The sequence below is a fragment of the Chelonia mydas genome, chromosome 7 (assembly GCF_015237465.2).
Source record: "Chelonia mydas isolate rCheMyd1 chromosome 7, rCheMyd1.pri.v2, whole genome shotgun sequence".
In the NCBI taxonomy this organism is placed as follows: Eukaryota; Metazoa; Chordata; order Testudines; family Cheloniidae; genus Chelonia; species Chelonia mydas.
Window position 1 is genome coordinate 84,250,130 of NC_057853.1, and position 17,339 is coordinate 84,267,468.

The 17,339-nt window shown below is 39.7% G+C and overlaps 1 protein-coding gene across 3 annotated transcripts in view; it reads left to right on the plus strand.

Moving 5' to 3' along the window:
- The window catches only part of MCU (mitochondrial calcium uniporter), a 143,681-nt gene that overhangs the window by 98,788 nt on the left and 27,554 nt on the right, over positions 1-17,339 (plus strand). For all 3 annotated transcript variants that reach the window (XM_037903946.2, XM_037903949.2, XM_037903947.2), the window contains one exon: positions 14,251-14,320. In XM_037903946.2, coding sequence (XP_037759874.1) covers positions 14,251-14,320 — 70 coding nt within the window. The remainder of the gene's footprint in view (positions 1-14,250; positions 14,321-17,339) is intronic.

A 17,339-nucleotide genomic window follows, 5' to 3' on the forward strand; every position in this document is an offset into this window, starting at 1 on the left:
GAAACTGCACTGTACCACATGTGTTAATCCAATGCAAAAGAAAAGAGCTGTTTTCTATTCCTTTAATGGAATAAGGTCACATATATGTAATTAAATAATACTATTTGTATTAGAAATTTCAGTACTCTTCATGGTAACAAGTGTTATAAACTGTCATTGTTTTGCTAAAGGAAGTTTATTTCTTGGAATAGATACAACTGTTAATTTTGTAACTTAATGCTTTCTAAAGTTATTTATAAATCCTAGAAAGAGGATAATTTACAACTTCAGGTAACTTGGAAGTTAGCTCTCCTGTTCAGGTTGCTAATGGCAATTCAGACGTACAGGTCTCCAATTACCTATCGTGCAACAATTTCAATGATGGTGGTTATCTTTAAGAATTATTTGCTGCTCAGTCTGACGATCATTTATACCATCTCTAGTAGTTTCAGTGCTCCTTTTTAAATGCTTCCCCCCCCCCCCCCCCCAGTGGTGAATTATTCTACCAGCTGTTCTGCAGAAGCTGAAATGAATCTCACTTTTTTTTTAAAAAAAAGTCATAACTTCAAGAATTCCCCTTTCACGGATTTTTTTTCAGTGGAAATCAGAGCTGTCTCTGTAAAATATCTCTCAACCTGGACATGTTCAGGACTTCTACTGAGCTCTAGCTAGGAACAGTTTATTGCTTTCTATCTTTTTAAAATGTGAACAATTTTAAGGCTATTAAATCATGAAGCAGGCATAGTTGTTTTTTTATGGCTCCTGGGATTGTATGGATATATGGAGCTTTTTGTCTTTACATACTCAGATTTAATTTGGCATTTAGGATGGCGAGTAACATTATTACCTAATGGTAATCTGACCTGTGTGAAATGAGTTTGTAGTCTTAGTCCAGTTCCATGTTAGTTCATTGGCGGTAACCACGGTGGTTGTTGAGGCTTGGACTCGGGAGAGGTCATTTTGCACAGGTATGAAAACTGGAACTACCTTCTCGTTTTGAAGGTGGTTCTTCCAGGTTATTGCATGTTCTTGGGGAAGTTGGCATCACTGCTGTTCATACTGTGCCATTTCTTTAGATAAACAAAAAACATAACTCTACAGAACTGTCAACTTGGCACCTTTCACAAGTATTATCTTAACGTAAAAAGATGACAAAATTGCATGGGGCTGACATTTGTTGAGCAAGCTGTCTTTCCCAAAATCACTTCATTTAAAGCAGCCAAGTTTAAGATTCTGATAGGAGAATGTAGAATGGAAACACTGGCCCACCTTGAAGCACTCGGTTACCTACATTGCTGCTTAAAGTGGGTTTGATCTGGTTTAAGTTGCTAGGATTTTGGCATTTTATTCATTTTTAAGTGACCAATAGAACATGAATATGTTGCTATTCAGACCTGATGCAAAAGCCTCGTTTTAATGGAGGAAAATCTGAAGTGCTATAGAATAAAATCTGGTGAACTACTGTGGAATACATATACATCTGATGTGTGGCCTATAAGTAGTAATTTGAGGTATCCAAAGTAGGCTTTTCATAGCCCAAAGGACTGTAAAATGTTAATTTGGTCTCTCTTCACATATCAGAACTCTCTTTGTGATTCCCTGTCATAGTCAAAAAGTTGTGCCATGGTTTCCAGTGGAAACCTTTTTCAGGTGGTTAGAAGTATAAATCCACTGCAAATATTTGCAATGACCTTTTTAGTAATTTTTTTAGAAGCAAAATAATTTAAATGTTGTGCCCATGGTTTCAGTTCGTGTAGGTTTTTTGATTTCAGAGTGAGTTAGAAAAAGTAGGTTTAGCATTAAGCCATTTCTTTTGTTAACTGAAATCATTATAAATGAAACCAAGTGCTTTTAACACTTCAAAAAACAAATTATACTTAAAGGTGACCACTCTGCAGAGACAAAGAAGCTTAAGTGGCTGCCTACATCTAGTAAGTACCTTCTTGGACAACTGCTAAAATATGCATGCGCGGACACACACACACCCATCTGCTTTTCTTGGTAGTTTGACAGAATATCTTTATACAGTGAGTTCAAGTGTGTTTAGATAAATGTGTATATATAACTAAAGATGAGCTTTGACTACCAGTATTTTTATACACATGCAGATGTCCAGTCCCACTTCAGCTTTTGTTCTAAGGCAAGGGAAAGACCAGAAATGAGAGAAATAAACAAATAGCAGTAATCAGAACTTGACCTCAGTCCGCCCATGCAGCTTTGTGAGATGTCATCTAAGGCCTAAGGAAATAGCTTACTAGGGGATGCTGTCTCTTCTCCCATGGAGCTTACTCTTGACACAATATTAGGTTTGGCCTGAAAACAGTGTTGACCTCAGCTGAAATAATCCACTTGGATTATATCTGTTCCTGAAAAGCTATTGAGTAGCTACTACCTACTGCATCATATTCCATACATCTATGTAATATTGTATTCAGTTTTATAGTGCAGGAGCTCTGTCTTTGATTACTTCAAAGTATTGAGCTTAAATAGTTCTGATTTGGTGACTGTACTATGAAGATAGATGCTGTTCCAGCCGTTTATTCTTCTAAGAAATCAGTTAAATAGCAACCTTTTTCTCATCCTGGTGGAAGTGAAGTTGTGTAGAACTAGTGTTCTTCAGTGCAGTCCATTTGGTGGCCTACTTATTAGCAAATTGATTTCTAGTAGTAGCAGCAACATCCTCTCTTGTTTAGACTGTAAATCCAAAAGTTACATTTAATGGAGAGGGAAATTGGGATCTTATTGGGATAAAAAAAGTTGTTGTTTATACAACAACTTTATCTAAAGACATTAAAGTATCCTTGTGTGAAATTGCTAGTGCATAATTCTCCTGCAATATTTAATGCTTCATAGAGCATCTCTGTTCCAGAAGAACACTTGGGAGTTGTCAAGGTTCCTTCCCCACTCTGAACTCTAGGGTACAGATGTGGGGACCTGAATGAAAGACCCCCGAAGCTTATTTTTACCAGCGTTGGTTAAAAACTTTCTCAAGGTACAAACTTTGCTTTGTCCTTGAACCCTATGCTGCCCACCACCAAGCATGTTAAACAAAGAACAGGGAAAGAGCCGACTTGGAGACTTCTTTCCCCACCCCCTCCACCAAATATCCCTCCAAGCCCTACACCCCCTTTCCTGGAGAAGGCTTGATTAAAAATCCTCACCAATTTGCATAGGTGAACACAGACCCAAACCCTTGGATCTTAAGAACAATGAAAAAGCAATCAGGATCTTAAAAAGAACTTTAATGAAAGAAAAAGTAAAAGAATCACCTCTGTAAAATCAGGATGGTAAATACCTTACAAGGTAATCAGATTCAAAACACAGAGAATCCCTCTAGGCAAAACCTTCATTTACAAAAAGACACAAAACCAGGAATATACATTCCATTCAGCACAGCTTATTTACCAGCCATTTAAACAAAAGGAAATCTAACACATTTCTAGCTAGATTACTTACTAACAAGTTCTAATACTCCATTTCTGTTCTGTTCCCAGCAAAAGCATCACACAGACAGACAGACCCTTTGTTCCCCACCCCTCCAGCTTTGAAAGTATCTTGTCTCCTCATTGGTCCTTTTGGTCAGGTGCCAGCGAGGTTATCTTAGCTTCTTAACCCTTTACAGGTGAAAGGGTTTTGCCTCTGGCCAGGAAGGATTTTATAGTTCTGTATACAGAAAGGTGGTTACCTTTCCCTTTATATTTATGACAGGAGTGCTGAGGGCAAGACCAGTTAAATAGTCCATTTGTCACAAAGTTTCTAGAGGTGTCTGTAGTTTGAGAAGTAAAATAAATCCAGTACTGCTCACTGCTATAAATCCATTGCATTTTCTTCTCTTGCAGACTCACTATCTTTAATTTTTAAAGTTGCTGTCTGGGGAGGAGTGTGATGTTACTTATAACCCACAACTGGGTTTTTAAATATTCCATACTTGGAGGAAAATGTACTGTGCTGCAATTCTACATATACCTAGATAACAGGGTCCGGATTACTGCTGTGTCCCTTTTATACAAGGAGTTAACTCCAGGTTCACTTCTCCTCCGCTTGCAAAGGAGCACTAGGGGAAAATGTAAGGTCTGTAGGGGAGAGAAGAAGGCCTGTGGGAAAGCTCCACACCTGGGTACAGAGTGGGTGAACCTCAGGGGTGGGAGTAGGGGATGTTGCATATGGTACTTTCTTTATTATGTTGATAAAGATTTGCTCCTATTGGAAAATACTGCCTTTCACTCCTTTTTAATTTCTACAGTCACCCACGCTCTCATATGTGCATCTAAAGTGAACAGTGGGTCAGCATTATTCGGCCTCTTCTATAATAGAAGAGGTGCGGATGGGGTTTGCAGAGAAACATCAGACACTTCACTTATGTAGAAATGGGGAAAGTGAAAGTTCATATACAAATTGAGTCTTTGCTCTCTAGCCCGCTGTCTGATTAAATTGGATGCTTTTTGGTAGTTTTAAATCTTTATAGTATAAATCTTGGTTAGCAGTTTCTTATACTCTTCAATTGTTCTCTTAGGCATCCCGTGCTGCCTACAGAACTATGGCTCTGTAAACGGTTACATAAAGTTGTCAAGGAGCGGAGGTAAAACAAGTCAGTAATGCAATATGTCCATATCGTGGCAAGTGTTTCTAGAGAAAAACATCCTCAGACATGCATCTCATGAGTCAAATGACAGATGTTTCCTTTCTGTTTTAACATATGTATGGGACCAGTGAAGGGTTTTTTAACTGTATAAACCTCACCTAGTAGATGAATGCTATGAATTGAAAATGGAGAATGAAGATTTATTCCCTGAGCTGAATTTTCAAAACGTTATGAAGGAAAACTGGCCAATCCTAACCAGACCTGGGGATGGAATGTGATTAAGCTTTTTTTCTAGATAAGGAACCATACATCTATCTACAAAGGGATTTTCTTTGTACTTGAACAAACTAAAAACGTGGCCTACTCGCTTTTTTCATTTGTCTTCGAAGTACTGTAGTCCTTTCAGATTTAGAATCCTGAATTACTGAACTTCCCTTGGAGAGGGAGATAAATTGGAATCTCTAACAATTACCGAAGCAAAAGGGAAGGGGGAAAATAATCTTTAGCCTGGTAGTAATAGAAGGAAAAGGAATTGCCTGATGGAATCAGATGACTCTTGGTGACCCAGAAATAGGTTACCAAAGTGAACACACTAGTTGTGGGGTGCTGGTTAACCGCAGCTGTCTTGTTCTCTCTCCTTTTATATCTCTTCTACAGCGCTTTTTAATAGCATTAAAGGTGGGTGGGTGCAGAATTATGGAAGTTACTTTAGCACTAGTGAAGACCAGAACTGGTGAAATTCTTGAAAGAGCTAAACAGTTAGATGTCACTTGATCTGAGGATAAGGAGGAGACCGTATTCTCCATAATGAACACTCACATAAGTTAGTGAAACAAGTGATAAAAATACTGCCAACCCTGTGTGCTCAAAAATCATGAGTCAGGCCGCCCCAAAATGAAGAGACTGCTTTTTAAAGTATGATTTTTTTGAAGTGTTTTTATTTCCTTCATGGTTTTTGAGCTTTCAGGTTAGACTCGGGTACTATTTTCAAGCCTTTCTCTGCTACCACGAGGGCTAGAGACTTACTTTAAAAACAAAACAAAATGACGGCTGAGATTCTCACCTAATCACTAGATTCCAGGACCTGGGTCTTTTTTTTAAAAAAACCACCACACCAAATATTGAGACTTTCAATAACATTACAAGAGTTGACAATGCTGGAAATGTAAGGAAGTGTTTCCTTGAACTTTTTTCCCCACTCTATTTCAGTCCTGGATCGAGGTAGAATGTGTTCAGCTTAGAAGTGTGGGTGCCTTCCCTGACAACCACCTCAGGCTTGGCCTGCGCTAGGAATCTGTCTGTATAACTGCGCTGCTCACAGGTGTGGAAAATCCACACCCCTGAGCGACATAGTTATACCGACCTAATCCATAGCATAGACAGCATTATGTCGATGGGAAGGCTTCTCCTGTTGACATAGCTACAGCGTCTAGGAGAAGTGGAATGCCTACGCCAACGGGAGAAGCTGTCCCGTTGACATAGGTAGCATCTTGACTAAGTCCTAGTCTACACTACAGAGTTAGGTCGATGCAAGGCACCTTACATTGATCTAACTCTGTAAGTGCCTACACTAAAATTTCACTCCCACCGATGTAACTCTCCCACAAAAACTCATAATTTGCTGATCGTTATTGTCTTGATAAAATGTGTATGGCAGCTTTGTATGACATTGCTGAGACATGCTCGAAGTTTAGAAGAGCAGGCACAAACCAGTTCCTCAGAGACCAAAGGCTAACTGACAACTCAGCCAGGTGTCAACCAAATGAAATGGACTGTCACCTGGTTGTGGCCATTCTTTGGCAGGAAGAAGGGTATGAGTGAGAAATTTATATCTTGGCAATGGAAAAGCTGGAAGTTCCTGTGTAAATAGACTGGCTGTCGTTGAATCCCAGCTGGAGATGGGGAACAGACACCCCAAATCACTCTCTCCCCTTGTCTCTACTCACTACATTAACACTTAAAACAAAGGAAGCTTCATTGAACTGAGGGAGGGGTCCTGGCTGAAAGAAATCCAGCCAGACTATTGTGAGCATGTGGTGAGAGAGAACTTTTTGCTTTAAATTCACTTAGCTTGTTAAGTTAGGTATTTGCGTTTTACCTTTTTATTTCTTTGTAACCAATTCTGACTTTTAGGTCTCATTACTTGTAATCTCTTAAAAATGTATCTTTCTGTAGTTAATACACTTGCTTGATTGTGTTATCTAAACAAGTGTGTTTGGATTGAAGTGTTTGGGAACTCCTTTTGAGATAACAAGATTTGTGCATATCATTTTCTATTAATGAAATGATGGACTTTCTGTCAGCTTATATTGTTTAGAAGGAAAGAGCTGGGCAGTACAAGATGCACATTTCTGGGGATGAGTCTGGGACTTGGAGTTTACAGAGCGACAGCAGCAATACAATGCAAGAGTGCTTCAGCTAGCCACTCCTGAAGAATAGCTGGGAGTAAATTACAAGCTGGAGGCTTCATGAGCAGGCCAAGAGTGGCTGCTCTCACAGAAGAAGCAGTGTAAAAGGCACCCCAGATTGGAGAATTGAGGGGACACAGCTGTTCCGTAGTTGAGATTGTACCCTGGGGAATGTCACAAACACGCATCCAGTTTTCTGAGATCCAAAAAACTCAGTTTGACTCTAGCTGGTCACTAGGATTGCCAGTTTTGGCTGGACTTATTCCTGGAGGTTTCATCACATGACCATCTTTAAAGATTAATCTTTAATCCTTAGACTCCAGGAGAATCCTGGAGGGTTGGCAACCCTACTGATCACTCAGGTTACTTTATTAGGCGTGTAACAGCATTTTGCACACACAAGCCAGGCCCAGGCTCTTTAGACACAGAGTGATACCACAGTTCCAATTCATGTCACACACCCCACAGTTTATATAATCTGCCTTAGCTACTAACATCTATTCCTGGTAAAGACCAATTGCTTTGCAGATTGCATAAGGATAGCATATCAATGTAGGGTGTTTCTGCCTACTTTACTATAAACATACCCACAATAGTTCATTTAAATTTTGTTTCTACCTCCCTTTTTTACTGTAAACATATTCACAATAGTTAGTTGTTTCAGCAATTACTTGTTTGAGCATGTCTTATTTTAACATAGGGTTGCTCATGTCAGCTGTCCTAGCCCTATAGCACTGCATGGAGAATTTAATAAGGAACATGGGACAGCTGTTACCTTCCTTTTTCAAGGGGTTAAATGCTACCCCTCCCTCCTCCTCCACCCCCTTTTCCTCGAATTTGCTTGTTACCTGTTTCTTTTATTAAAAAAGATGGGTGAAGGAAACACACTGACAAGGAAATATTTATAGCAGCCACCCACGGCTTAAGCTCTTCATCCTATGTACATCTGCTAGGAAAGGAATGTAAATGTGAGCTGAAGCTGCACACAGGTAATAGAATAGAGGTAAGATAATTAAGGGTAAGGGGATGGGAAGGGAAAATACCAAAGGGTCTCTAATGTGTAGGGCTTATTCAACTACCTCAGACTGTAACGCCTATGTCTGTAAGGGAAGCTTCTTTTGCTGAGTAGAAACCAACCTCCAGATCATTCACACAGTCTGCTGCTTGGCATTTGAGGAAAAGATTTAGTGCTTCCCCAGATATTATTGGCATTATTCCTTTGTGTCTGCCTTCCATGTCCTGGTAAAACGTAAGGATTTAAGAGACTCTTATTGCTGTTCAGACATGCCTCAGTTACCTTGACAACCACTTTGGGCCTTTATCTGTTTGGAGGTCAAACACTAAAACATTTCTTCAGGGCACAACAGTCGTTCAGTAGGTAGTTGAATGAGGGGAGGGAAGAACAGGAAGCTAGGCAAACAAGAAATGAGCTTAAGCCATTTGTTTAAATCTAAGTCTATTGGACTTCGTTGTGGGAAGCAGGAGCTGTGCACAGTGAACAATGCAGCCTCTTGGGTGTGGTTTTCAAGTTGGTGAGAACACATGAATTGCAAGAGTGAGGTCTTCTCAACGGAGCATCTCTGATAGCACTGCTCCCAGACACTCAAATGGAGTAGGATACTTCTGTTACTCTCCAACCATGTAGGTGTAAGAGGGGCATGAATAAAACTCTCCCATTATCCCTCTTTTTTTCCTCTCCCACCCATTTTGCCCTGATGCAATCTGTTCAAAGAAAAATTAGCCCTTGTTAGCCAGGGAATGAAGGGTTATGTATCTTAAGTTTGATCTCTCATGTGGCTTTACAGTACAGAGCAGCATCCTTTAGGCTTGAATGTTACTCTTGTAACAATGAATATTACGATATCAGGCTGCTGGTGTGCATTTTATTGGGTTGCAGACTTCTAAATATACACATAATAGCCTAAAATGTGTTAAAATACATAACTAGTTAAGATAATACTTTTACACTGTGAATGTCTGTAAAGATCATGTTGGAAAATGTTTGAGGAAACCTGCCGTACAAAGTTATTTCTTGATGTAAATCTGGTAATGAATGTAAAAATGTCAGTAATTGTACTCTCCAAAACATCTCTAAGGAGAAGTCCTGCGGGACAGCTAAGGATTCATGGGTTCAAAGGGGGAGCTAAGAGGGGAGAAGGAAGAAAAGATCTCTGAATGAAAGACTTCTCAAAAGCTTTTAAAAAAAAAAAAAAAAAAGCAAAAGCTTAGATAATAGTGTGGAGTGGAACATATAGGAATAAATAGGACTTCTCATTCCAGGTGCAGCCAGATGTCCAAGCCAGAGGCTGAACAGAAGATGGACTAGACAACACCCTATTAGCAGTAATTTTGTCATGTCCTAGAAATTCTAACCAGTGGCTTCTGAGGTAACCAGTGTCAGAGTCAACAAAGGGCATTCCATTTTACATAGTGCAAAACTGGATAGGGAAGAAAAATGGCTGGAACTGTTGAAAAGACTAATTGGCTCAAATCTGATTTCAGGCTGGTACACATTTGATAGGGTTCCTTCTTAGGTTGCTGGCATGAACACTGCACTGTGCACTCACTAATATTTTGAAGTTTTTAAAATATTTTGCATCATAAATAGTACAAGCTCTTGTTGTTTTAAACCTTTTTTACATTCTCCTCCTCCTCAGAAAATATGTGCTGTCCTTTCACATTGTGATTCAGGAGTTCTAATCACCTAGTCTGAAGCTTGGTTTTCAAATGTTACTAGATTAGTTTGCAGCTGGGAAACTTTCAGGATTCTCAGTGAGCATATTTTTATGTGTAATAACGTCAATTTAAAAGAAACTCATATTTCTTTGTCACTTAATCTTGGTCCCTGGTTTAAATCAAGTTCAAGACATTAGTAACCAAAAATCACTACTGTCAGGATACTTATGCTAGCCTAGGTGAAATAGTTGGTAGTGGTTTCCATCCAGTTTGTGGTAGACAGTTTTCCACAACACACAAACCACTGTCCCAATTAATAGCTGTATAGACAGTGCTTTGAAGTCATGCCTTGGGCTGGAGGTTGGAGTCTGAAGCCACCCATAGGCTTCAAAGCCTGAGCCACAACTTTCTGTTTCAGCTATTTTTAGAGCATAGCACGAGTCCTCCTAGCCCAAGTATGTTGACCCAGGCTAGAGGCTCATTCCTGTTCAAACCAAAATGTTGTGTAGATATACCAACTGAGATGTGAAACACTAAACCCATTCTGGACAAGACAGAGGTCAAGGATTGAATGGACATGAAAAGCGAATTCATAGTTCTAGTCTCTCTTCATATTAAATGTATAGTAAATATATGCTTCAGTGTGAGCTTGGATATAATTGTGTATCACTTTACTAAAACTAAAGTTTTTGGCTATGAACTAAGTGTCCTCAAATAATTGATTGTGAGACATGATCAGTGAAGCATGAAATGAACTGCTCTTTTGGTCCAGAATTTCATTGTTCTGCCATTTTTCCCTGTAAAGCTTTTGAATAGCACACATTGGGGTGGAATGGGATGTCTGTTGACAATGCCTCATTATACTGAGGCCCAGTTCTGAATCTTGGGATGAATGTAAGTGATATGTGATTTTAACCTGGATGTTGATAAATTGAAGAGGGTTCAGAGAAGAACTATGAGAATGATTAAAGGATTAGAAAATCTGCCTTTAGTGATAGACTCCGAGTTCAATCTATTTATCTTAACGAAGAAGAGGTTGAGATGATTTGATTAGTCTATAAATATCAACATAGGGAACACATATTTAATAATGGGCTCTTTAATCTAACAGAGAAAGGTATAACACTATCCAATGGCCAGAAGCTGAAGCTAGACAAATTCAGACTGGAAATAAGGGGTCAGTTACTCTCATGGTTAAAAATCAACCATTGAAACAACTTACCAAGCTTCTTGTTGGAGTCTGTCACTGATATATTAAATCAAGATTGGATATTTTCCCAAAAGATGCTCTAGGAATTATTTTGGGGAAATTCTCTGGCCTGTGTTACACAAGAGGTCAGAATGGATGATCACAGTTGTCCCTTTTGGCCTTGGAATCTATAAAGTGAAATGAGAACCAAATTCTTTCCATAGGGTTACTGAAAACCTTGTTTCAAAACTAAACTGGTTCTGTTTGACTCAGAAATTACAAATCCTTCACTTCCTAAAGGTGTGTAGGTACAAAATAGATGTGGGGCCTTGTCATCTGTGTTGTGTGAAAATGAGTGCTTGACCATCTTAGAATAATGGTCAATGGTTAAACACCTTGCCTTATAACAGCCTTTCGGCACATACACAGCATAATTTCTTTCTTTTCCCTCTTCCTTTGTTTTGAAGAATATTTTGCATTAAAGTAGGAAAGTTTCGAGAGTGTCTCTGCGTGCTGCATACTCGCCACCTAAACTTACAATCCTCCTAGAGCAGGGGTGGGCAAACATTTTTGCCTGAGGGACACATCGGGGTTCCGAAACTGTATGGACAGCTGGGTAGGGAAGGCTGTGCCTCCTCAAACAGCCTGGTCCCCGGCCCCTGACTGCCCCCCTCAGAGCCCCCACCATCCAACCCCCCCTGCCCCTAATGCCCCCTCCGGGACCCCACCCCCTATCCAAACCCCCCTAGACTCGCTGCCCCTTATCATACCTCCCGCTCCCCGCCTCCTTACCTTGCCACTCAAAGCAGCAGGACTAGCAGCCGTGCCGCCCGGCCGGAGCTAGCCACGCCGCCCAAAGCGCTGGCGGCACAGCAAGCTGAGGCTGCGGGAGAGGGGGGACAGTGAGGGAGGGGCTGGGGGCTAGCCTTCCCGGCTGGGAGCTCAAGGGCTGGGTAGGACAGTCCTGCGGGCCGTAGTTTGCCCACCTCTGTCCTAGTGTAATATCTCCACAACTGCCACTTTTGACACTGTTTTGAGGGGTAGTTGGCTTCATTTCATCACATCATACTAGGGCAGTGTGTGTGATTTAAAAAAAAGAACACTTGAATGATTATGACAATTATGTGGTAATGATAAAACAGGCCTTAAATGATTTTTGGGACTGTTTAAAAGCTGTCAGATTTAGGATTGTCCTGCAGGTAGTATGTTAATTCTCTATCTGATGTTTCTGCATAGAGATTGTAGCTTCAGAAAGGAGGGGAAAGGACTAGAAGTGTTAAGTTTAAAGGGTTTGCTGTTCTGCCTTGAAATAGAGTGAAACAAAAATGAAATATTGAGCAATGTCAGAACTGTCTTCAGAACACTTAATTTTTAAAAAATTCACAACTTTACAATCTGTGCGTGCCTGATGGCTGTTGGACTTTGTGTAGATTTAGAAGCATTAATGTAAGTAATGCAAGTAATGTAAGTAGTTAGTAATTTCAACTTCCTTCAAAAGGGTCTTAGTTTCTCTTGAACTAGGGACAACTGTATGGGATATTTACAGCCTTGTGTGTTTACATATGAATTGCACAGCTTTTGACAATTGTAATTCCCAGTGCAAATGCTAACACAGCCTTAGCTGTGTAACCGAGTGCGGAGAGGGGAATACAACCATTTTCCAGGACATCTGGAGCTGTGACAGTTTGTTTCAAAGTAAATTGAACCATGTTCCTAACTCAGTGGGCGGGTTTTGCTTGGTAGCTCAAGCAGTGGACATTCAATATTCCTATTGGGATCCCGGAGTCAGATTAAATATCCAGATCTTCATTCCTAACCATCTTTTGCTTTTAGTCAGTCTTGCTATTTTCAAATATTAAAGGGACACTGTAATTTTAAATTTGGCCCAAAATGTAGACTTTTGTAAAAGCAAGATTTTTCCAGCCCAGTAGACATCTTTAAATTCATTTCTTTTAAATTCAGACAGACTTTTAAAATGACCATTTCTCTTTTGTTCACCACCCAAACACAGCTCTGAGATGTTCAAAATGCAACTGATCCCAAGTTAGAGTGAAACTGACTTGCATTGATTTGCATTTTCAAATCTGAGAAAATAATGTAAATACAATGTAAGTTGGATTGGATTTTTAGAATTTTCAGTGTTTTCAGCAGGAGGGCATATTTCCCAGCCTAAAGACTGTGATATTGGGGTCTGGATTCAATTTGTGCAACTGCTTTCAAAAGAAAAGGGGAAATTAAATTGCTGAGAAAGCAATTTTTATTCCATTGACATTCCCCTAACCCAATAGTTTTAAGTCCATTTGACAACTTGGTACAGCAATAACTAACACGTTTGAGTTCTTGATACAAAATTCTGATCAATGCAGAAATTGTCCAAAAAACACTTAATGCAAGGCTCTTTCCTAAAGGTACTCTTGTAATTTGAATATGGGCTTTGGAATATAAAAATAATTTGCAATTAAACATGGTCACAAACTGCTCAAAGATCTAAATGTACTAACTACTTAAATATATAAACTACTCCAATCTTGACTAATGCCATATAGTTTATAAAACGGGGGGATTTGGAGGTTTGTGCTAGTGCTGTAATCTACTAGTAAGCATTTCTTAAACACATGTAGTGGGGTTATCCTAGAATACAATATTTCTGGAAACAAGTACTTAAATCAGCCTGACTCTAGACTCTCCTCTACAAACTAGTGTACATGGCTTGCCGAGGATAAATAACGTCAGTACATACAAAAGTAAATCCACTTCTGTACTTTTCTCCTGATTACTGCAAGGCAGTCTTTTTCAGCCCAGTGGTCTTGCCCCTTTGTCCCTGATTCTGGTAAGGTGGTTGTATACAAGCTTGCTTGTATGAAACATGCTAAAAATTACCTTTTTCCTCTGTTTTGTTGATTTATATACCCAAAGGACAAAATGAGATATGAAGAATTATAGGTTAGATCATTCTATTCACCCATTATGTTGCAGTTCCTTCTGTCTTTCCTAAGGTAAAGAGCAGTACAGGTTGATAACACTTATGTGTTTTTTCTTGCCTGGGACTCTCTCAAATTTAATTTTCAAAAATTCAGTTTTAAGCTAAGGTGGCTGTTACGCCAAAAAACATTGATTTCTAAGCTGCCCCTTTAAAGTTTTCTCCAACTACACTATTTGGTGGGCAGAAACCATGAGAAGTGAACATGGCTGAGGGGGTAAATCCCTTCTGGATGACAGATGGCAACAAAAGATGCTGCTCTTGACAGATACCCCTGACTTGCTGTTATCCCTGTGGTAGATAGGAGGATATGCCTAGATAAATGTAATTAGGATGTGTGGAAAGGAGATAGACACTCACCCCACTGCCACCTCCTGAGAGACTGGCATAACCCAGCATTTGCGCTATATTAACCTTTCCATTTTGAATTTTCTAGGTGCACCAGAGGCTTTCTCCATGGCAGAGCTTCAGAGTGGTTCATTGCAGTACAGTAGTGCCCTCTGATGGTGAGTTTTGGCAAAGAATTTTTATTCTTGTTTCTGAATGACTTTCCAACTTAAATCACCCAGTGTGGTTGTTTGTTTTTTCCTGGGATGCAATCCAGTTTTTCTCCAGGGACTGGGGTGGGGGTGGAGAGAAAAGGGCAATGCTAAGACAACAGCAGTCTGAAATACTGTTCATAGAGTGGCTTGTGTAAAATAAAATAAAAATTGGGCTGCCCCAATATCTTTTGTTGAAGTTTGGATAAATGCATGCACATAATCCTTCTAGGACAGCTGCTTCTTTTCTTTCCCTGAGTTTTCCCTAGTTCTGCTTCACCATGGTAGCACCCTCCCTCTGGGAAGGAAGGAGGAAGATAAAAGGATTTCTGTTCATCCTCAGTTCCATTTCCTGACTTGAGAAGAGAGTGGTCATTTTTTTTCAGAAAGGCTTGATTAATGTTCATGCCCAGAAACCATACATCACATCCGCAGCCCACTTCATTTGCTTATGAGAACTAGGAGTCTTGAAGGTCACTCTCATCTTACAGAATGCTGTGTAGCTGTGCCACTAAAACAATCCGTGGCTTTCTTTTTCAAAACAGCTACTGAGCCCCAAGTATAGCACAATTTCACTTTTACTCTTCCTATACCTTTCCTCTTCCTCCCTCCAAACAAGCCATAGCCTTTCATACCAGCTCCCTCCAGAGCCAGTCTGTGCTGCTTTTGAAATAGCTGAACACCAGTCCAGCAAAGCATCTCCTTGCCTCACCCCACCTGTGTACTTCTAGGTCAACGGGATCTAGGAAAGTTGTTGAGGCAATGCAGTGGATTAGCCATGTTTTACCCCAAAATAGAGATGAAATGATCATTCCAAGAGATCAGAATTTACAAACTGGCATTAAAAACTTCCATGTTAAAACAAACTGCAAAAGAAGGCACTCCTTATAAATGTTACTTTAATTTCCTGTTATTTAAGTAAGCCACCTATCCAGAACAAAAACATTGTCTTAATCTTTGAAAAGCATATTTAGATTTTATTGTTACACAGGTCAGGGCCCATCTTACTGTATAGGGCAGTGGTTCTCAAACTTTTGTGCTGGTGACCCCTTTCACATAGCAAGCCTCTGAGTGCGCCGCCCCCCCCCCCCTAAATATATCAAAAAGTGTTTTTAATTTGTAACACCATTATAGATGCTGGAGGCAAAGTGGGGTTTGGGGTGAAGGCTGAGAGCTAGCAACCCCCCATGTTATAACCTCAGGACCACCCGAGGGGTCCTGACCCCCAGTTTGAGAACCCCTAGTATGGGGGGGGGGTGTTTACATGCTTTTTATATTTGCATGCAGTGGAAGAAGTAATTGTAATTGAAATCTCCCACAACACAGCCATGCAGTTTCAAGCTAAAAGAAGCATTAATATACATTCCTGCCCCACCCCCAAAAATTGTAAGTGGATCAGAATTCAAAGGGGTCGTTGCCAAAGGTCCTTGTGCTAGATCTCCAGTTATATGTACATTTGAAGAAAAATCTTTGGAGAGCACTTTTGTAGTCTTGTATCCCAAAATAGGTCTGCATGTTAGTGAAAACATACAGTATAACAAGTGCTCCAAATGGCAAATATTTCCTGCTGAGAGAATGAATAGCCCAAACATTTTGTGTAGATCTGGGATCTTAATTAAATTGGTGGATAAACTAAATACAAGAGAGACCAGTCACCGTTTGACAAAAGTGTCATTTGTAAAGAACTATAGTTTAACCTTTCTAATATCCACTTTTACAAAACTAGCTCTAAGAAAGGAAGAATATAATTTGGTTAGCAAAAATTCATGCTAAGTAGTCTTCTGCTAGAACTATATGCTAAGTAGTCATGTGACGAATATTTAATAAACAGTGAACATACTTAAAGAGCAGTTGTACCGACTCCTTACTTGATCCTTGCCTTGATCATTCATTCATTCATTGCTAAAGCAGTTCCCTCCTTTCTTTACAGTCTAAGGGCTCAGATACTGAGCTTTTCAATAGTGTCACTGTGTGACATAAGGCAAGGGAATCTTTTGCTAAAGAAGGTAACCTCTAGTGAAATGAAGGTCCCAGTGCACCAAACTCATGCTACAAAATGAAAACAGAAGACTTCTGCACTGTTTTCTGCTTTATGGCTACATAGCTCACGATAACTGTAGACAGTGCTTGTGCAGGATGATCCAGTGTGCTAGTAGTGAGAGTTGCTGCTTTTCATATACAAACTTAAACATTGTGTGTAGCCAATGAATACACACAGAATAAGACTAGAGTTTACAATCTTAATTTAGAAACCAGATATAACAAGTTTTAAATGAACAAGGGAGGGTGAACAAAAGGAAGGACAGGTGCAATTTTGTTAAGATTATGCACTTATGTAGGATAGTTTGTGTATGACTTGATGAGTTCTGAATCATTTAGTCATTCTCACAGTGTACTTTGGTATTTCACTTATTCCTTCAAGCAGTTTTGTTAAATGTTCAACCCTAATTATTAATTTGACACACCCATGTTTTTTAATTGTAATGTTGAATACACTTCCCAAGGTAATACTGACCACATTTTCTTAAACAAAACACCACACCACACTGCATTTTTGAGGCTTACATTTGCAGAGCTAAAATTTCATACAGAGTGCCAGGATGAAGTTCAGTCTCCCACCCCTAACTCTAGCTGCTGAACTGGAGGCTTTCCAAAAACCTCCATGTTTCCATTAGGTGACAGGTTTACAGTTAATTTTCCTACCCTTTTTTTTATGTACATGAAATAGTACATGCATGGCATTACTTTTAAATGCATGATACAAGTTAGAGTATTGGTTTAAAATTAATCCAGAGTGACATGCTAAAATAAACATTTTGTACTCAATGATTACATATGCCTCCCAACCCTACAGGTCACATACCACAGGGCTATCAAAGGACCAGATCTGACAAAGGTAGCCAACCAATATGCAGTATCTCATTATACAGCTACCTCTTTGACTTTTTCCCATATCAATTCCCTGAGGCCTGATGTTGCTATTTCT